General features: G+C 36.1%; 2 protein-coding genes across 8 annotated transcripts in view; one reads left to right on the forward strand and one right to left on the reverse strand.

Moving 5' to 3' along the window:
* The window catches only part of LOC145684015 (sphingomyelin phosphodiesterase), a 273,240-nt gene extending 271,029 nt beyond the window's left edge, over positions 1 to 2,211 (reverse strand). For 6 of the 7 annotated variants that reach the window (XM_081755822.1, XM_081755820.1, XM_081755821.1 and 3 more), the window contains exon 1: positions 2,022 to 2,211. The gene's annotated coding sequence lies outside the window, so the exon portion shown is untranslated. The other variant, XM_081755815.1, reaches the window with a different exon arrangement.
* Positions 2,212 to 13,465: 11,254 nt separating this feature from the next.
* On the forward strand, positions 13,466 to 18,220 carry LOC145683488 (uncharacterized). The gene is made up of 3 exons (XM_081754824.1): positions 13,466 to 14,170; positions 15,940 to 16,081; positions 17,235 to 18,220. Exons 1-3 carry the CDS (start codon positions 14,085 to 14,087, stop codon positions 17,397 to 17,399), a joined length of 393 nt encoding a protein of 130 aa, XP_081610950.1. The 5' UTR covers positions 13,466 to 14,084; the 3' UTR covers positions 17,400 to 18,220.
* The last annotated feature ends 3,562 nt before the right edge of the window (positions 18,221 to 21,782 follow it).

Here is a 21,782-nt window from a genome sequence, read left to right on the forward strand (position 1 = left end):
TTCCTGGGGGCCTCTCTATCAGAGTCTCAGCAAATCATGACGCAAAGAGCGAAGGGAGGTGAGCAAGGGAAATAGATGAAATATAGAAAGTAAACTCCATTGATACTTTTGAGCGTGACATGTCAGTTGTAAAGATGGAGAAGCATCATTGCCCATTGGGATATGAGCGCCCCTGGCTGAGGTAATATACGACTCAAATAATGTATAAGACGAAGTACCAGGATGCGAAATCCTGATAGGGAATCCCCACTTAATATTTTTGGAATAAAATTATCTCAACTAATAAGTCACTGTGTGTGTGTGTAAATCAAGAGGCACTATTGCCATAAGTTTGAAAATTAATTACAGCAATTCATATGTAATTAAAGGATGTAGTAGTTGTATGACAAGACACAGAAAACAACTAGAGTTAATTATGATCTGGCAACTTCGTAAACAAAATAGAAGAGTACTATGCACTGTGTGCACTACCCTTATAACATATGTTGGTGATAAACCTAATTTCACATAGTTTAATAATTAAGGATGTTACAATATGGGCAAGGTTCTAGAACACAGGTTCCCCTTTCCATTTAATTGTAATTAAGACAGAAAACAATGTGCCCTGCGGGCATGTAACCCGCCTTGACTACCTAACGCTCGCTCGGCAATAGTAAGCGAATTAAATATTAAACTTTGGTACAGAAAGGAACCAATCTAGCTACTAACCTATATGGGGGGACCTGTGTTCTTGAACCTTCCCTGAAATAAGTAAAGACCAATGTTTAGTTGAAAAGGGCATTTTTTTTCTTACGAAATAGTCATAACTGCTAATTTCTGTTAATATTAGGTTAGGGCATCAACTGTATTCATATTCCATATTCCCTGATCTGCGCTTTAGGTAAGTACACATCTCTCATTTCTCTACACTATTTCACATTTCTCATTTCTACAAAATATACTTATATTCCATTTTTAAATTATGCACAAATCAATTAGGCTAAGGTTCCCTTAGTTCAACTCATTTCTCCTGTTATCTTCTATTTTTACCTACTTTTGGCTTCCTTCATCTAAACAAGCTCCTATATAAACGCTATCTTGCAGCATTCCAGTAATTTACAGAAATAAATAAATAAATATGTGACAAATGTGATCTTTGGCTATTTCCGCTCTACGGCAAAACAAAACTTCATTCATGAAATCCATACCAAACTAAGCTAAAAGGCCCGTAAACATATGATTTCACTTTGATAATATTTCACTAAGAGCGCCTGCATGCCAAGTTTGCCTCGACCTAAATGCTGACATTGAAATCCTTCGAGCATGACAGCTGTAGGGTGAATTTCACATTTCTTTTACCCCCAATTCCGTTCACTAGTTTTACTTCCGTGATTTCAGAGTCCGTATAAGACATAAAACTAAGTCAATACAGATACATTTGGAACTCAAAACTTCAATCATATGTTCGTCCCAATGCAGTGTTTCTGGGCTAAGTTCCGTAACAGCATAACCACTTTAAAAGTAATGTAAAATGTGGTTAAAAATGAACCACAAAAATTATAAACAGTACGAGAAAACACTATTTGGTACGCTACAAGAGGTGCAGAAGCAATAAGATAAATAAATACCATTTAATTTCTGATCCACGAATATACTTTGTTTTGTTTTAGTTCATAAACCATTTCGTGTTGGATTGCTTGAGTTGAAATTTCAGACCCTCACCTGCATAAAATAAATGATTCATAATATATTACGGTACGTACTCATAAACTTCCTATATATCGTGTAACACTAATTCGTAGTATTTACTTGTCCTTTATTACGCAGCAGACAAAAACAAAACTTATTTAAGGAAAAGAATAAAGTGTCGTTCTATTTCTCAAATATTATAGTAATTTAAAGACACTTTGTCACCTTAATTTAAATGGTTTCCGACGCAAAACAGAATAGGAAATAATTTATTGTGCGTCCTAATTAGGTTTTAAAAACAATCACAAGATCTGTTGTCCTTGCTAACAGGTGGATTTAAATACTTTACTCACCTCTGCAGTGCTATGTCACGCACACAAATTGGAGGCATGGAAATATTTCATACCGATCAGATACACCAAAATGCTTCATAAACATACGCACAAGTTATTTATCACACAAAAATCTCACACGACATTCACTGCAACACAACACTTCACAAACTGAGCTCTCTTTGTAGGTCCGCCAACCAAACGCAAGCGGTATCTTCCGTAGGAGTTTACAACTTAGTAACAAAAGAAGAACGAAAAGCTTCTGAAAGAAGCTTGTCCTCTTTCTTCAAAACAAGCAACGCACTTTTCAAAATATTTTTTCACAAGTTGCTAACAAATTTATACCCATTTTATATTGTTCTGTTTTGCAGCTCTTTATTTGTCTAAATACGATAAATATCTACGAATTCTTTCTTTTTTTAATTAAGGAAAATTCAAGTTGTGAAGGGGTAAAAATGAAGAAGAGAAGGCACAGGCCCGTTGCCATCCTGCTCTTTAAAAAAAATAAAAATAAAAATAAAAAAACGTAGAGAATTTTTGAATTGATGTTAAACTCAATATTAAATTCTTGTTACTTTATTCACAAAATTAAATTCAATTTATCTCACTTTACTCTTTTGTGCGTAAAATGATATGCTTCTTGCTAAGTAATAAAAGTAAAAATCTCATTGCTCTTTTCTCATTCTAAGATTGTCAAACAAAAGCACTCTTATCATTTCGCCATGATTAGCATGAAAGGCATGAAACTATATGTACTTCCAAACAGTGGCGGCGATTGGACATTAAAGTAGGGACAAGACATGATCTGAATATTTGTATATAAATCTTAGTTTTCCTGGTTGTTTCTAACACTTTGTTTGACGAAAAGTTGTATAACTAATAGGATACTTTTTTTTTTTAGATAATATACCGTATATCGCATTTCATATTTTATTAAGTAAATTGACAAGAGCAACGTAAGTAGGTACTTGCCTTTGTACTCTTAAACAACAAAGGTGTAAGAAGAGATTTGATTCTTTGCTTAAAATTCTGCCTGGAAAATTGTATGATCTGATTATTTAATAACAAATTTACAAAACAAATAAATAGAAAAGGTAATATTAATCATAGTAATCTATATATATAAAAGAGAACGCACAAATCCTTTGTGAACTCATCACGCTAATACGGCTGAACCAATTTCTTTCATTTTTGGGGGGTTATTATGATTTGGACCCTAGATGGTTTTTATCATATCACTTTAATTTTTAATTACCAGTGTCTTGAGATAATTGACCATTCAAGTGTCCATACGTACAAATCCTTTGTTATTAGTTCATCATAGGTAAAAATAAACGTATTTATATGCAACCCGCATGACCATGTGACTCGGCGGGTTAACATAAATGACAGGCGCTATAATTTTAACATTTACTGCAATTTGAAAGCGAAAAAGTAAAAATTATCTAAGTAACAAAGTTTATTGCGTTCCGGGGTGACCGCAGCGAAGCGGGGTGAACGCTGCTAGTCTTATATATAAAAGAGAACGTACAAATCCTTTGTTCCCTCATCACGCTAATACGGCTGAACCAATTTCTTTCATTTTTGGGGGGTTATTAGGATTTGGACCCTAGATGGTTTTTATCATATCACTTTAATTTTTAATTACCAGTGTCTTGAGATAATTGACCATTCAAGTGTCCATAACGTACAAATCCTTTGTTAGTTCATCATAGGTAAAAATAAACGTATTTATATGCAACCCGCATGACCGTGTCACTCGGCGGGTTAACATAAATGACAGGCGATATAATGTTAACATTAGTGCAATCTACTATGGTTTTTATCATATCACTTGAAAGCGAAAAAGTAAAAATTATCTAAGTAACAAAGTTTATTGCGTTCCGGGGTGACCGCAGCGAAGCGGGGCGGGTTAACATAAATGACAGGCGATATAATGTTAACATTTACTGCAATCTTCTATGGTTTTTATCATATCACTTGAAAGCGAAAAAGTAAAAATTATCTAAGTAACAAAGTTTATTGCGTTCCGGGGTGACCGCAGCGAAGCGGGGTGAACGCTGCTAGTGAATAATAAAGCTTTTTTGCAAAAGTTATATTGAAATTGGGGATTAATGAACAATTTATATTTTTAATTCCACACATGCTATTAAATGTATATTAGTCATAATTCCAATTTGCTTAAGAGATATTTGATTCTGTTAAACTTTCGTAGATGATGCTTACCCGCAAGAAAAATCAGTTTCTAAGAACTTTGCTATATTTTTTATTTATTCTACGGAATAATAAGAGCCAAATATACATAACTTTTTATTATATTTAGCTTCAACAACACTATGTACGGAAGTAGACCGAAAGTCACCCCTAAATTTTCAGTTAATGTACCGTATATCGCATTTCGAATCCGAAGTAGTAATCGGTGGATGTTGCAAATGAGTCATTTCATGATTTACAGAAGCAAAAGAATGAACTCTGAGGAGGATCGTTGCTTGGAGGTATCCAGAGAAGTTCAGCCCCTTCGACAATCTTAAGTTCCCCCTGAAACTTTCATTTGTTTGTTTTTTTTTTTTTTTTTTTTTTTTTTTTTTTTTTTTTTTTTTTAAGTAAGCAGCCAGAAATGTAAGGTGAACTCAAGTTAGCCTCACAAAAATTATCTTGTTCCCTCTCCCATTGTCTTAGTGTTCTGTCTGGTTGTGGGAGGCAGGCGTAATAACAGTATAAACGCTATTAATACATTAATTTTCTGCTCAGTGAACACATTTCTGTAATCTATATTTACTTATTTATTTATCTCCCAACATTTGTCTAGTACGTATCGGATGATGTGATTCTTGTTTCATGTCTCAGAGTGGAAGATTTGTTAAAGATTACACTTATATCACATTTTTATTCAGTTCTCAAATATATAAATCTATAGTGGAATGGAACTCGTCGTTGAATGAGCCAATCAGAGCTTTTCAGTGGCAAGGTGACTGATAGAAAGAATCAAAACACGTTCGAATCTAGTAAAAGCATATGGACTGAGATCAGGCCAGCTGCCAGGCTTAGAATAACGCTTTATAATGTGTTCTAGACTAAATTCACATGTGCTAGAACTACTGACCGATTATACGAAATAAATTGAAAAATAAACGACAAAGTAAACTGCTCTCACTGTTTTCACATTTTGTCATATAAAATTTCACAACTACAGCGTAGTAGCACTATTTGCTGGTAAAGTTACAGTTTCTTTCAACTTTTTCGTTCGAGGCCTGTATTCAACACTAGCACCGATTATATATAAAACCCAATAATACATATTTTATTCAATTAGAGCTCCCTCGTTGCTAACACACGCGTCTTCGGCGCAGGAGTCCCGGGTCCGATTTCCAGCACGAGCTCATGTGGTTCGGATTCCACGTTACGTTGTAGATTTACGTCTCATATAGCCGCCCTGCTGAACGGGACACCAAACTACAATACAACTCAACCAATCAATCTAATAACTCAAGAAAATAACTACTTACACCAACGCTGTCTTGAAAGGAAACATCTTCCTTTTTGAGCTCCTTCGTGGCTAAGCGGTTAGTGTACGCACCTTTGGCGTGGAAGACCTGGGTTCAATTCCCAGCGAGAGCTCATGTGCTTCGGATTCCCATTAATTAGTAGGTCCCGTCTCATATAGCCTCGCTGCTGAAAGAGGCGTTAAATTCAAATCAACTCACCAATACTCATCTTCCTTGTTGCTTCTCATTTGGTTTCTCAATTTCATTTTCACTTGCTTGCTCCAAGAGAGTAGATAAACACAACGAGAACGTCTATTGGTCCCTTGTAGCTTTATGGTAAGCATACGAGTCTTTGGTACGGGAGACTTGGGTTCGATTCTCGGTGACGGCTCATTTGGTTTGCAATCCACGTAAAGCTGCAGGTCCACGTTTCCTATACAGCCTTGGTGTTGAAAAGAAAAGTTGAACTCCATACCAATTAAACAAAAAGAACGTCCCAACGTCCGTTAGATTTTGTAGGTTTTGATACCCGGTATGTATTTTTCGGCTTTTTAAAAATATGTGTGCGCTCCGCGCCGGTGTCCCGACAAAACGTACCACTTGAATTTTCGAGACAAAACGTACCACTTTTGACGACCTGTCATAAATGACAACCTGTCATGGATTAATTAAAGCATTTCTGACATTTATTCCACGACAAAACGTACCACTTATGTAAATTACAACCTGTCTTGGACTAATTAAAACATTTCGGATATTTAATCCGCGACAAAACGTACCACTTCAAGCATTTTCTTTTTGCAGCGTGTTCACAGATTATTCTCCAGATCGAACAAACTTCTCTTAAAGGTTCTGTACGTTACAAACGTAACATTAAACACGTTTATCAGCGAGTAAGAAAACACGAGTCTTCCAAAATATATTAGACCAATGTGTGTGCTTACATATCTAACAAAAGAGAACATAATGTTAAGAAACTACTTCCTTATGAACAGATAAAACAACGGCAGTATAAGGTTGGGAAGAACAGACAGGTAATGTATCGAGTTGTCAAAGTGCAGAAACTCATTGGTAAAAGACGGCTCATTTACAGAGAAAATGTAGCAGCCTAAAAACTGAAAGACACAGCTATAGATCACGGAAACTTTTTGAATATTATTCCTTTCTTAAGCAAATTTGATCTTCCGCTTAAAAGTAATTTAAATAAGGTCACCGAGAAGAGTTATATACGAGGAAGTAAGCAGGATAGTGGTCGCATAACTTTTACTAAACACGGTGAATTATGTTTTGAATGCTATCAGCACACTTATCAGAGAAGATATTTCGAAAGAAGTCTCTTAAGCTTAAATATTTTCTGTTCTATTAGACACTACTCAAGATATAGTAGTTTCAGGCCAGTGCTCTGTTGTTTTACGGTATGTTGTTAAAATGGTTGTTAAACGAAGTATTGTTGTCATTGTAAAATGCATATCTACCACAGGCCAGTGTCCTTGCCGTTTACTGCTGGAAATTCTGCAGAAGTTGAACCTTGATATTAAGAAGTGTATTTGCAATTCAACCGATGGCTCAAGTAACATGCAAGGACAATATTCGGATATTTTCAATTCACCTATGATCAGTTACACGTGTGATTCAGTTGATTTTGAGTTTAACGCCCCTTTTAGCAGCGAGGCTATATGAGACGAGACATACTGATTTACGGGAAATCCGAAGCACATGAGCTCCCGCCAGGAATCGAACCCAGGTCTCCCACGACAAAGGCGCATACGCTAACCGCTTAATCACTAAGGAACTCAGTTACACGTGTGGTGTTACGCTCATATACTCAATCATGTCATATGTGATCTGACAAAAAATTGCATTGATTCTGTGTCATTGTTCTGCTGAATGACTGCGATATTTATGCGTGTCTTATCAGCGAATGGACATTTGGAAGATCAAATGTTAACAAAAGCGTCTTACAGTTATTGCGGAAACAAGATGGTAGAAAACACACTGTTTTTCAGAAAAAGTTTGGTCATTTTTCGAACCCAGAAAGTGCTTTGTATACAGAGTTGACCATAATAATTAAGAAAATTGCTTCTACAGAAAATATCAAACCAAAAACTAGGTGTAAGGCGAAAGGATATATAAAAGATCTTTTCAAGTTCAAAAACAACTCGGACAGCACAAATGTTCCTTAAGATATTTCAAGTGACGACCTCTCTGTCAAACTATCTCCAAATAGAGGGTGCTGCTAGTGTAGTCCTATCGGATGGTGCAGACTACTCTGTTCCAATTGAAAGAGTAGAGAGATGATTTTGAATCCGTTAAGAATGTAGCATTAAGCTTTGCAGAATGGGCCAATAACAAATTTGAAGACTTAGAACGTGATTTCTTTTTTTCTATTGACCTATCGACAATTCGCCTTCAGAGATGGACAAAGATTTTTCCTGTGAATATGAAGATGAAGCTGCTTCTATCCAATGACCAGATACTGCATCGAAGTATTCAACACAATATTGGACATGGTAGTTTCGAGTATTTCTTCAAGATTCAAGAAGCAATGTACTTTATGGATTATTTGGACCCTAGACACTTCAACCAAGTATCAGAACTTCCAGACGTGTCTTTCGATAAACTTACATATTTTCTGAAAAAACTTCAGTAAAGAAGTTTCCAAGGATACTATAAATGTATTCTCTTGGACTTTTGAAGGACGTGGATATCCTTGAAAGTCGGTCTTGATGACGAGCACAACCGAGAAAAAATGACTGTGCTGATGGTGCAAGTGATTCAGAATTAGGAGAAAATACATTTGTTTACAAGGAAACCGAACGCAAAACGTGTTGCAAAATTGTCCAATGTGCTGCTTTTTAATTTTGCAGAATTGTAAATTTTGCAGTAATACTTATCCAGGTTTCCAGCATAAAATTTTTATTGACTTTGCCCGTAACTCAGGTAACATATGAAACAAATTTTTCAAAACTGAAATAAACTGAAATACATTAAAAATAGGCTAACGAGTACCATGTCTCACGAACATTTGAAAACATTTATGTTGACGTCTATTGAAAAAGATTTATTAAAAATATTTCGAATGCAAAAGTGATAGATACAGTAGCATCAAAAACTAGTACACTAAAACATCTGCTAATTTTGTAATATAGTATACGTTCTCCTTGAACTTCATATAATATTTTGAACAATTCAGAATAATATACTGATGAAAGAATATCAGGTTTTAATTGTCAATTGTTAATACTATTGACTTACTGTAGAAATAAAACTGTGCAACTTGATTTGTGACATTGAGATGCTGGTGGCCCTTGTGGGAGAAAGCGCCCGCGCCCCTCTAATAATACCTATCCGTCCCTGGTCCAAAGCCTGGATAAAGTGTGATGGATATCAGCAAATATTCAAATATTGCATATGCAAGATTCTTGCTGGTCTTGGTCTGGCGAAAATCTTGCAGGTATGGTCTTAGTCTTGGTCTTGCATCGGCACTTTTCTCACCACCAATCTGTTCAACTTTTAACCTTATTTTGGCCGATATATATACCATCCTATCAAGTGGTACGTTTTGTCGCCTGACATTATTTGTTTACTGATTGGAAGACTCTTCGCAAGTAACCCCCCAGGCAAGTGGTACGTTTTGTCGCTTGTCATTATTTAAAGTGTTTTTAGAAAACCCTTCACAAGCATCCCTTAGGGTAATGGTACGTTTTGTCGGTGGTACGTTTTGTCGCGTATTCCTCCGCGCCAGCCAGTTCGTTTATTACGCTTGCCTTTGTTCAATTCCATTTGCTACATTTTATCTATGATGTCATTGAGAAGTTGCCATTGGTGTAAAATTTCACTGAAATGATATATATTCTCCGTAGCTATATTACATGCTATTTTCTGCATTTCTTTTACTCTCATTTTGATGAAAAGATTAAAATGAATTTAAAATAAGGCACCTCTTAAATATACCTTAAAGGTGTCATTTAGGGGGGCAAGGAGGGGCAATTGTTCCCTCTGAGTTTGAGATCTATATAGATTTTATCAGTAGAATAGTAGAAAGTCAGTGAAAAACGCGAAATTTTACTTATATGAAGGGGACTTGCCCCCCCCCCTCAAGCAAAATCTGAAATGACGCTCCTGATATATCTAAATATTATTTTTCATATTAACCCCTCAAACTTGAATTTAGATCCATACTCTTTTATCCCACTGGTGGGGTACCTTGTTCGATCTCAGCTTCCGTTAAATACGCTTTGTGATGGACACACAGTGTGTCTCGGATTCTCCTGTTTCCTCTCACTTTTGTCATTCCACTATAATCATCCATCTCATCATCACCTTAGCCTCGGTACACAAAACGAGAGACGTTTAAAATGTTCGTTTTTTAATGTATATTTTTATCCTCTAATTTTATGTTTACTACAGAATATTCTAAACCATTGTTGACCATTGTTATCATAGTTTCTATTCTTGTACGTAGTGCTGTCGTTGCTAAGACCGGGAAAATTCATGGTACGACTTAGGTATTATCGATAACACGTCTATAGAAAGCGCTCTTAAATAAATATGGAGAATTGGTTTCGAAGTTCTTTTATTGCAAAATATGAAGCACATTTTCCTTACATAGACGATATTCTTGATACCATCAGTTGCGATAGGATGTGTACCGAATACCAAAGTAAGGGCAGTAATGCTAATTCTATATGGAGCTTCAAGTTCGACGAGGAAGTAGTCACAAAATATTTCATATTCACTCAGCGAGCGTATGCCGTATTCTGGATTTCTCCACAAGAGATGTATGTGACTGGAATACTTCCGTATCTTAGTATTCGATCTGATTTGAAATCTTTTGTTGAAATACATCGACTGGATGCCAGTGACGACTGTCTTGCTTTACACTGCAATGAATCATCGAGATCGTTAATTACAGATGAAGCAGGTGATGATGTTGAAGAAATTGATGAATTACCTTCGAATAACTCCTTCTTATACTTCTAACTCTCTCACCACCCTTGACTCAGATGATAGCAGAACTGAAACAACTGAAGGTAGCTTTCTGGATGATATTCCAGAACCAGAACTTGATGGAATAATCTTCGATACAGATTCAGACACGTCAGGAAATAAGAAGTCATGGTGGAGCTATATTTTCTGCTGCTTCAATGGCTGTTTCTAAGTCTAGGGAAGTAACGTAACGCAAGTGACACGTTACTTTTTAAGTAACGTTTCCTAGTAACGCGTTACATTTTTCCCAAACTAACTGTAACGGTAACGCGTTACAAATTTTTTAGTAACGTAACTGGTTTGCGTTACTTTCTCGCGTTACATTTCAGATGAGTAACTTCAATATGGGTGTTTTTTTCGTAAACAAATGTTTCTTTTCTGTAAGTGAATTTCTTAGAATAGATCAATGGAGCATGAATCACGTATATCAGTGACCGACACACAGAGAAACAGATAAGATCACAGTGCCACTTGCTGTATTTGAAAAATGAGGACAGCCTCAGGGAAATCAGGTGTACTGATTGCAAGCACCTGGAAGATTTTGTCATAGATTTTGGCAGCTCCAAATCAATACATTCAGTGAGTAAATTAGGAGTGCAATGGTACCGGCAGTCTATTTTACTTTGTTTGGTGTTGTTTCTATAAAGATGGAGAACGAAAATATTTTATCGTTCGAACGTTTGAAAGAATACTTTTTGTTAAAAGCTTAGGATGATGGTGGACAGAATTTAAAAGTGAAGTGTCTGAAGTGGGTTACGGCTGTTTCGGTGTAGGACGTTTTGGTGCAGGGTGTTTCGGTGTAGGACGTTTTGCTGCACGGATGTCTCGGTGTAAGGACGTTTAGGTGTGAGGCTGGTTCGGTGTAAAAGTTCCAATGTTTACACCGAAACGTCTACTCTTCAAAATGAAAATTATTCGTTAGGGAGAAATAAATTCGTGAAGTAGAAAATATAAATGAATAAATAAAATAAAAATTAAATGCTGCTGTAATTGACAGGGGTACTTATTTATAGTGAGTCCCCTCGCTTCACTCTATGTCAGAACTTCTTATGCCCTCAAATGTTGAATTGATTGGGAAAACGTTTTACGGTAATGACATATAGTAACAAAAGTGTGTGATGCATAAACATTGTGTACACCACACACACCTTATTACGGCAATAACTGTGCACAAATCGCAAAATGCTGCACAATCTTTGAAAGGAAATTTTCAAACACAGATGGTTTTTATTCCAAATAACCGCTTTTATATCATGCATACCCAATAAGATTAGCAAATCTAGGAGAAGAAAACTGATTATGAATCAGTGTTGGGATCTTAATTATATTATTACGGAGATGTAAATTCATGTTATAGTTGTAGAGAAGGACAGTGTCAGAAAAATGTCTCAAGAATTTTTTAACAGTCTAAAGAACGCAACAAGAGGCTGAATCCTACCAGTTGTTCCTGCAGAAATGGTTTCTATTATGAGTTATTCTTTTGTTCTTAAAATAGGTCCAAAGTTGATGAATTGTGACCACTCCACGAACCTAATAACAATATGGACTTTGCATTATACGCCTGAAGAAAAATCTCTTGCAACCATGATCTCACAAGACTTGATGTTAATTTTTCCGGATTTAATGCTTTCACAAAAATATTTTCAACTTTAAAGAGGTTGTGTTGGACTACAAGACCAAATGTTCCATTGTTTTCCTACAAAACAATTAACAGTGGTGATAACAAAACACTATTTGCAGAAATTAAAGGCTGTATGATGTAGCTACGAGTCATAGAATTTACTGACTGTGCCACACTTTCTACTGTTTGTGTCCCTAAAAGTATTCCATATTACTGCTTACATTTCTCATGGCTTTCGCTTTCCAGTGTAATCAAGCCATGATTTGAAAACGAGCTGAACAAGCGAGCCATTTATCAAACTCGACTCGACTCCAAACTCGACGTCAAAAGCAGTGAATCGGCTCGGAACTCGACTCGAGTATATTACCTTTGACTCGACTCGAAACTCGGCTTGAATTCGAGTCGTTGACTCGTGCCCATCCTTATGCGTTAGAAAAATGGTTGCTTATTATTATTCTGCGAAACTAACTATATAATAACAATGTTATGTAAAATTAAAAATACAGAATATAGAGAAGCATTACACTACAACTAATAAAATGAGAACACATGAACTGCGGGTGAATCAAAACTTGCCAGTAACTCTCTACATGTTTTCTAAAGGTAGTTAGTTCTTCCAAATTCTATAATCAACGGGACTCTAGGATACCCAAACTGATCTGAAAGAAATCCAATATTACATACCACAAACATTACATCAATAAAGTAGGTCTGCTCATCAGAACACAGTTTATTCATATTAACCCCTTACTGTATAGGCCTATCTTTAATTAAGACACCCTAGTTATGATAAATATTTCCCGCCGGGGCACTTCAGACGGGTGTAGGATGTTTCGAAATAGGACGTTTCGGTGTACGGATGTTTCGGTGTACGGACGTTACGGTGTAAGGACGTTTCGGTGTAAGGACGCTTGGCTGTAAAGGGCGTTTTGGTGTATAGCCTAATATTTGACTGCATTAATCATATGCTTGTAATGAACAGTCATGAAGTGTCATTGTGTAGCCACTCTGCAATAGTGTAAACTGATTAACATTGTTATTGAGCCTCATTGTTATTGCTCAGTCCCTTCATAACATCAGCGTATTTTTTTCTGACTTTATGTCCGCCAATTAATTTATTTGTTCTATTTGAACAGCAGTAACAAGGAGACTTACGGAAGTGTAATTTACTGATTTGAATGATACTTTGCATACTTGTAGAATATCAAAAAATAATCGTCACGTATTTTTATTTATTTTGGTAGGTTTAAAGGTAGAAACCACCCTTTGAGCGTTAGAGGTGGTCTCCAAGCATAAGCAGAAAATAATCATTAAAATAGAAGATTAAATGATACGGCCAGCTTACTGCCAAGGGGGTTTTAGGACAGGTGATTCAGAACCTGACGTTAAAATTACAAAATTCAAATCAGCGGATCCAATACGTATGATGATTACAATTACAAATAGTCTTCTGATTTGAAATGTTCTGCAGTTAGCCAAGAACAATGGGACTACTGAGAGAAGGTACAGACTGATTTGAAACCCCTTTCTGTACTTATTTTAACAGGACGTTTGATTAAATCTCTATCCCAAAAAGTTAGAAGCCAGTGTCAATGCATTTGTCGCGAATGTGAAGCAACACATGTTATTGGAAAAGAAAATATTTATAACTTTGATCAATACGGTTTAATTTGGAAATGCAGACGGGACGTACTTTAGGCCCATATTTAAAAACACTCCTTAAGGCTACCTTAACTCAAGGATTCCTTGAGAAGCCTCCCTTGACTGAAATCGGTATTTATAACTTTTCCTTGATGTCAAGGAACCCTTGAGTTCAAGGAAGCCTTAATGAAAATCTCTCCTTGACTCAAGGTAGCTATCGACCAACCTTAAGCCTTCCTTGAGTTCTTTAATAGTATAGTATTCGTATTCTGGCATGGAAGTAAATGATTTTGTTGAATGTGTCATGTATGTGGAAGAACAAATATTTAAGAAATATATTACTTTGCGATGACTAGTGATGCGTCAAGACATACGAGGCACATGGAAAATCCACTGGAGCTGTATAACGATAATCAATACTTTGAGAGATATAGGTAAGTCAACTATGCATCTTGATTTTAACTTTTATGCTAATTTTAATAGCAGTAACGTAGTGACAAAAATAACAAATATTCATTGTACACACAAAGTATGAGTAGTTCCACTCATTTTCCTTTACTTTTCTGGGAGTGTTTACAGTTGTATTCTCTATGGATCGTAGATCCTATTCTCATTGGGCACTTCTCTCTTCGGACCTTTCGTTTTAACTATTTCGTCTTATTTTCTGAACCAAGAGACATTCACTTTATGGCGTTGTATTCCATGTTTAAATTGCTCTAATCGTAATTTTCATTTAGCCATGTGTAAAAAATATTCTAAATATAATTTATAGTTTCAAGTTTACAGCAAACTTCTTAACGCAATACCTACATATTATTTTAAAAATTAACTACAATAACGAAATAGGTTAGGATAGTTTAGGTTAGGATAACTTAATTTATTAATTTTCACAGTAGATCCTTTTAATACATCTAGTGCAAGATACAATAACATAAGAACCATATGCATGGGTGCTGCATAAGGTTAAGACAGAAAATCATGCAACTCAGGAACCAAGGAACATTAAGAGAAAGGGAAGTAGAACCTTATAGGCCTATATAGCATATTACCAAGATTCATTGCTTGTATAAACAAATCTTATACTTGATACTGGTTTGTGTTTGTGTAAAATTAAATTGGCAGAAGGAAATTATTTACGTGTTCAACTTGTATCTCAATATATCGGCACGTTCGTATCATTAGATTAAGAATATAGTGTTTTGTTGTCTTTAGCCAAAAAGTATAATGCAATTGTGTTACAGAAAGGAAGCAGACACTAATTACATAAAGTGTAAAATGTTTACGATTTGCTACCGAAGTAGACACAAGATTAGGTTAGGTAGGCATTAATTGTACACAATGTAAAACTTTCACAATTTGGTATTATTCCAGATTAAGTATACATGTTTGAATTCATTAATTATGACTTATTTTGGTCATGAAATGCATCTTGTAAATTGTTTCTTATGGAGGGAATTGCATTCATATGTGTAGATTAACTTTAGGGGGACTTAAACATTATATGACGTACCTGTGCAGACATGCCGTAAGAATGACAGTTCAAAACTCAAAAATCAATTTGTCCTAGATAGCCTTTAAAAAGCACGAATGCTATTTAAACGAGTCAGGGCAGGGCGAAACTAATTGTCCCGCTCTGTAGCACGGGGCTACTCCGAAGAGAGCAGGCGCGTCAGTGACGGTTGGTAGTTTTTGAAGTTTTGGTGAGGGGCGGACAAAAAGGCCTATTTGGTTGTCCATATCTCCGCGCCTGGTTATTTCCGTAACATCTCTCCTGCACATGTGTATTGTACAAAGGGTAATGTACTCAAAAACCGGTCTCACTTCCATTGTTCATATATTCGCCCTGGTCATTTCTGTAGCATTACTTCTACGCAGAAATAGAATTTCAGTTTGAAGTATGAAATAAAACTACAGTAACCTAACCTAGCTATTAACACCACACTTACTTTCCTGCTCCAAACTGGTCATGGCCTGTCTTTCCACCTTTAAAGTCCGCTAACACGCTCATTTGATTTTCAAGTATTAACTGGAAATGTTTAGGTTAGGTTTTATTTCTGTTGATCATAGGTTTATTACACAAAGTGTGTCGATTTTGGTTTTAGTTTCAAACTGTATTCATTTCTCGTTTCAGGTTTTCGTTTTAAACTGTATTTTTTTTTCGTTCCAGGTTTTCGTTTTAAACTGTATTCTTTTCTCGTTCCAGGTTTTCGAAAGTAACATTTCTGAGACAAATTTTTCCATTACTGGGTGACAATTTAGAAAATTTTATTTTGCGGGAACGCTCACTACCAGCAATTCTGAAAGTACTCACGGTTTTAAGATTCTATGTGAATGGGAACTATCAGGTAGGTGCAATTTTCTTTGAAGCACATAACATACGAATTAAAAAAAAAAAAATGTAGTTTGCCATTTTCACTATGTTTTCTTCAAAAACTAGTTTAATATTTTATTGCTCAATATTACCAGTAGTAAAATCAGTTTCTCTTTCATTATTTTCAGACCATACTATTATATACTGGGTTACACTTCCTATAATAGAAAATATAAAACTTTGTAGTCCCCAATAAAATGTTACATCACCAAATACACGATGCAATTTCGATTATTTAATGATGTTAAACACTTCACAGCAAAATTTTATTTGTCACATAAACAGTGGGTACCAGCAATTATGTGATTATATTTTAATGGCAAATTATACAAAAAAGTTTATGTTGTTATCTTTGTCTTATCTTTCCTAATAATCAACATTTTAATATTTTCCATAATTGCTCTTTTATTTTCTTGAAAGTTTTTGCAGCTGGAAACCACGATTCAGTGCTAGATATCAAAATTTATCTCTGATGAATCAACCGCATAATTCGCAATACTCTTTGTTAATATGAAAGTCACTTTCGTAATTAATTTATATCATACTTTTAGAAAATAGCTCAGAACAAAAATAACATCAGTGTAAATCAATTTATTCATGGTTCCATGATTTTCAACAAGATAAAGAACTACACAAGTTGTTAAAGAAAAGAATATACACGTAGGTATTTCTTCCTACTCTCCCATTGCATCTTCACAATTGATAATTGATAAAATTATTAGGTGAGTCTTAGCTACAGCATTTGATGCAAAATAACATAATCTAAGAAACTTAGTTATAATTTTCATTTTCTGATTAGTTTAATTTATTTTACAGATAATAAACAAAACAAACTGTAAATTAGAGTTGTTAAACTTAACGGCAGTGAGGCTGCTCCAAAAGGGATTTTATTAAAAATTAGCTAAACTTTTACCAGTTTCCATCTATTCATTCCTACAATCAAAAGTAAACACAAATGTGACTTGCCATAATTATAGGTAGCGTTGTTTCACACGAGAAAGTTGCATCGAATAATTATCAGTTTTACCAATTTAATAAATTTTGAAGTTAGCAAAAAAAAAAAAAAAAAAAAATCCAAAAACAATATTCCTGATTTTTTTTGTAGCGTATTTCTGCTTGTTTTACAGATACCATTTCATGAGCCACCCAACAATTTGCCAACTTGTGAGGAATGTAGCATCAGTTTTTGCTCGTCGCCTGATATACCTGATTACTTCTCCGTTCCTGATTGTTTGAGCACAGTTCAAGTTCAATTTCATCAAATGGCTAGTTTTCCTATAGTTGTAAGATAGCTATATTCCCAAAAGAAATCCTCGCAGGAAAAGCAGTGAAACATTTAGAAACAAGAAATGCATCTTTAGTGTTAATGTACAAGTGGTGAGTGGCACAAATAAAATGGAAAACAGAAAGTATTACTTAAGAAGAAACATTGGAAATGGTTAGCTGTTCTTGCATAGAGACCAAAACGTTTAGAACACAGGAGTGTCCAAGTGTATGTGTCATACAAAGGTTTTAATATATTGATGCTTGTGCGTGCGTATTACGTGAAAACCAGGAACGTTCTCTGTCACCGGATCCACCTCGTGACAATGATTCTTCTAATAACTGATCCGTTTGTATTGCTAATTTGATTGTAGTCCTTATTCCATCTTTATCCCTGTGTATTCATACTATGATAACTTTTGAAAATAAGCATAGCGCAAATATCTGTGATATTGCAGCGCCAAATATTCTAACAAACAATGTGAAGTTTTAATATCGGTTGTTGATTACTATATTCTTAAGAAATTCACCACAGTAAATAAACTTCTCTCAGTATATTTGTAACTGTTGTTCAAACATTGTCGTACAAACCATTGCTACTCACAATGTCCATGCTTGGTTACTCGACGCCCATATCGTGCTTTTTTTTTTTTTTATGATTGTCAGACGTTTTCATAGGACGGTGATATTTATGTTCAATACCTTTCCAATATTATTTTCACTGCAATCAATTGTAAAATCTATTCTTTAAAAAAAATGCAAAGTAGGCTTCATTGTAACCAAACGTCACAAACTTTAACATCTTGTTCCACTGTATGCGGCAAAACAAACGGTACTGAAATCACATCGTTGACATTTATTTATTTTTTGTACAACATAATGAAACATCAGAAAGGTTGGCAAATGGATGTCAACTAAATGTTACTCAACACATATTGTAAATTTACAAGGAAGCATTCTTGTACAGCGGTGGACACTTCTAAATGGTACACCTTAGCCGTAAATCTCCATATGGCTGTACCATTTAGAAGTGTCGCCCGCTGTACATCATGTGTTCAAAATGTTGAACATTATGTCGCACATATTCTTCATAGCGGTCCTGTAGATCGATGAACATGTTAGTGAACACGGTTTGGTGGAATGACAAAGCAAATGGCCGAATCTTTTCTCTTAACTCCGGTATAGTGGTAGGAAGTTATCTGTTAGGAAAATTGCTTCCTTCAGCATGCCCCGTATGTGGGCATTTGGAGTCATGAGATGAGGGGAGTGGGAAGGATATGGAAAATCCGTTCCACAGGAAATCAAGCGATGCCCAAACTCTTGTGAGCAGAAGGGTAAGTGACTCACTTGCAGTGTGGGCAATAGATTCGTCTTGCTGGATCCATTGTTTTAACGACAGACTTTTCGTGCGGTAAAAGCCACACAAATCATGCAAGACAGGGTCAATAATCAATTGTCGATTGATGTGGCTATCAAAATACGCATGGCTCTTCACCACTGAACCATATGTTACTGATGAAATCTTCATTTTCATATGCCATAGCTAACACTCCAGATCAATACAGTAGACGTCCACGCTAATCTCCTGCAGTGGGACGCTGCCATACACCGTATGAACGGAAATATTGCTCGACAGTAAGTACCTTCTCCTCTGTTGTGAGCAACATTATCTTCGCACCAACAGCACACTACGCTAGTCCACACACAACAGAGCACACATGTGGCACTCACAGCTCATATCACATTACATCTGAGCGCCACCCGCGCGCGAATTTCAGTACTGATTGTTTTGCCGCATACTGTACATAAAATAAACTAGTTCCCTCAGTTTCAAAGTCAGGGAAATAATAGTATTATAATTTAGTTAGAAAAGTGAGATTCTACTCAATAACGTTTACTTCTAGGGTTTTTACCTTATTTCTAATAGTTTAAGTTATCCGTCACAAAGCAAGTATAATGACACCATGTTTAAAGATGGCGACACTATATAACATTTGTACTAACTAAATATACTTTTGCCATTCATTATAGTTTGATCAGAATGAGGTTTCTATCTCAATTCTGTGAGGAGTTATAATTGTTGAAATTTCATATCATTAACCTTAAGGAATTCCTAAATGTGGACATCTGAGTATAAGAAGTTAAAAAGCCTCACTCCTTTTTCTTCTCCCTTCTTTGTTTCTCTTCTACGACAAATATGAAAAAATGAAACACCTATTTAGTTATTTTGAATGATGGGAGTGGGGACTGGGAAGGGAGAAGAGAAAGGGGTGAGGGCTTTTAATTTCTTATACTCAGATGTCCACATTTCGGAATTCTTTATTATTACTGGGTCATCCCATAAGCAATGTCATATATTTGCACCGTGAGCAAAACAACGATAATACTACTGTTAGTTATGAAAGTAGTCTCCATCCGACTCCACAACACTCTGCCACCTGTCAACCGGTTGTTGAATCCACCGCCGAAAAATCACCAGTCCTGGAGGCAAAGAACTGGGTCAAAGTTCGTCGTATGCCATCCTTATCTAGCAATGTTCACCGGAAAGGTGGTATGTAGGCTGCTAAAAAGATAGTTGTCTGTTGGTGCAAGATGTGGTAAACACGCCGCATGGAGATTTTCTACCAAACACATTTCTTGATCTTATCACAGGTCTTCCATGCCGTGAGTGAGCGTGGAAGAGCACACCTTGCCGGAGTAAGACGTTTCTTCAACAATGCAGTCCGCATGGGTTCAAGTTGCTGACAGTAGTCACCTGCATTGATTGGATCTTATTACGTGACAATAACTCAAAATAGATTATACCATGGATATCCCACCAAACATTCAATATTACTTGGCAGGGATGGAGGTCCTGTTTTGGCCCAGTTCCTGTGGCCATCCCCTCTTTAGGTACTCATTCACGTTTGCGTGTAATATTAAGGTAGATGCCTAACTTTTTATTCCCTGTCACAATTCTGTCCAGAAATGGCTCATGTCTTTGACAGGTGAAAAGGGACTGTAGATGTCACTAACTGCTGCTTCTGTTGAGGCGTTAATGCATGGGATACTCATTTACAGAGTTTTCACACGTATGTAAGGTCCTACAGATGGCGATGAACAGTCGAAATAGGTGACATGGAGTTCCTTGTCCAGTTCTACAACAGTAGACCCTATACATTGAATTTGCCTTCACTGCTGTTCGCAGGGATTCTTGCTCAGCTGCACAGATGTCCCTTCTCGTTGCTTATCGGTGAGGCTAGTATCCCCAGACTAATCTGGTACTTCCGCACATCCAAACTATCCTAACTATATACGAAATTGATGTTTCGTGTCGCTACGCTGACTGATATCCCTAGTGTAATTCATTCAACATAATATGCCGTATATGATCCGGTCCTCCGACGCTGCCATAATCAAACACAAGCAACAAATCGTTCTTCTTCTGGATGCTTGCCGTCATTTCACGTGCCGTCTACTTCACTAGCCACGTGCTACTTCACTAGCCACGTGTCGTCAGATGGCGTTATTATAGTAGTCATCGAAAAGACGACATTATTTCTGGGATAAGCTGTTAAAATAATTGTAATTCTCGTCCTTTTTCCTTCTCAACCATTTACTTCCTTTCTAGGTCAAGTATCGAAAAAACGCTTAAACATATGAGTAATTATTTTCAATGAGAAGTTCGTATGACAAATTTCATGTCACTAAACTTCAGAGATTTCTCGATATGGGGGTCTTATTTCAAAAATTGTAATTCCTAAATCTTTTTCGTTCTCAGCACTTTATTTTCCTTTCTAGATAAAATATCAAACAAATCTGAAACACGTGTATAATTATTTTCAATGAGAAGTTCAAATTACAAATTTTATGTCTCTAACCTTCAGATATTGCAAGATGTTTTAGTATCATTTCTTTCTCCCTCTTTTCATCGAATTTTCAAAAAATTTCCCTTATCGGTACCTTATGCCACATGTCTATACGCGGGGCACGGTGGCTCAGGGATAGAGCACTCGCTTACCTCTGGTGTGTGTGGTTCCTGGTTCGACTCCCTACCAATTAAGAATGTGGCAAAAAACATCGTTTTAGTGGGTTTTCTCACAGTACTCCCGTTTCCTCCTATATTTTCATTCACCAATCCTTCTATCATCATTCATTTGCCTTAATTATCCCTCTCCCTTAGCCTAAAGGGTATAATCGTGGAAAGTTAAATTGAAAGATTTCATTTCACTGTCATTTCTATGCACTCTAAAAATTGGAAATTTCGAGGTTAAGCAGTTTGGCCTTGCCGTTGATTAGTCAGTCTGTTGCTCCGGGAGGGGTGTACATTTTATCTTTCACAAACCCCTACAGAAAGAAGTCAACTGGCGTGTAATCTGTAGACCGTGGCGGCCAGGCAATTGATTCACCACGACCTATCCACTGATCTGGGA

The sequence above is a fragment of the Thermobia domestica genome, chromosome 4, assembly GCF_964235325.1.
Source record: "Thermobia domestica chromosome 4, izTheDome1.hap1.1, whole genome shotgun sequence".
Classification (NCBI taxonomy): Eukaryota; Metazoa; Arthropoda; class Insecta; order Zygentoma; family Lepismatidae; genus Thermobia; species Thermobia domestica.

Bases quoted from the DNA above. Each gene is read 5' to 3' on its own strand.
- LOC145683488 (XM_081754824.1), top strand. From the start codon at position 14,085: ATGACTAGTGATGCGTCAAGACATACGAGGCACATGGAAAATCCACTG. The intron at 14,171-15,939 runs GTAAGTCAACTA...TTCTCGTTCCAG, and splicing joins CAATACTTTGAGAGATATAG to GTTTTCGAAAGTAACATTTC. The intron at 16,082-17,234 runs GTAGGTGCAATT...CTTGTTTTACAG, and splicing joins ATGTGAATGGGAACTATCAG to ATACCATTTCATGAGCCACC.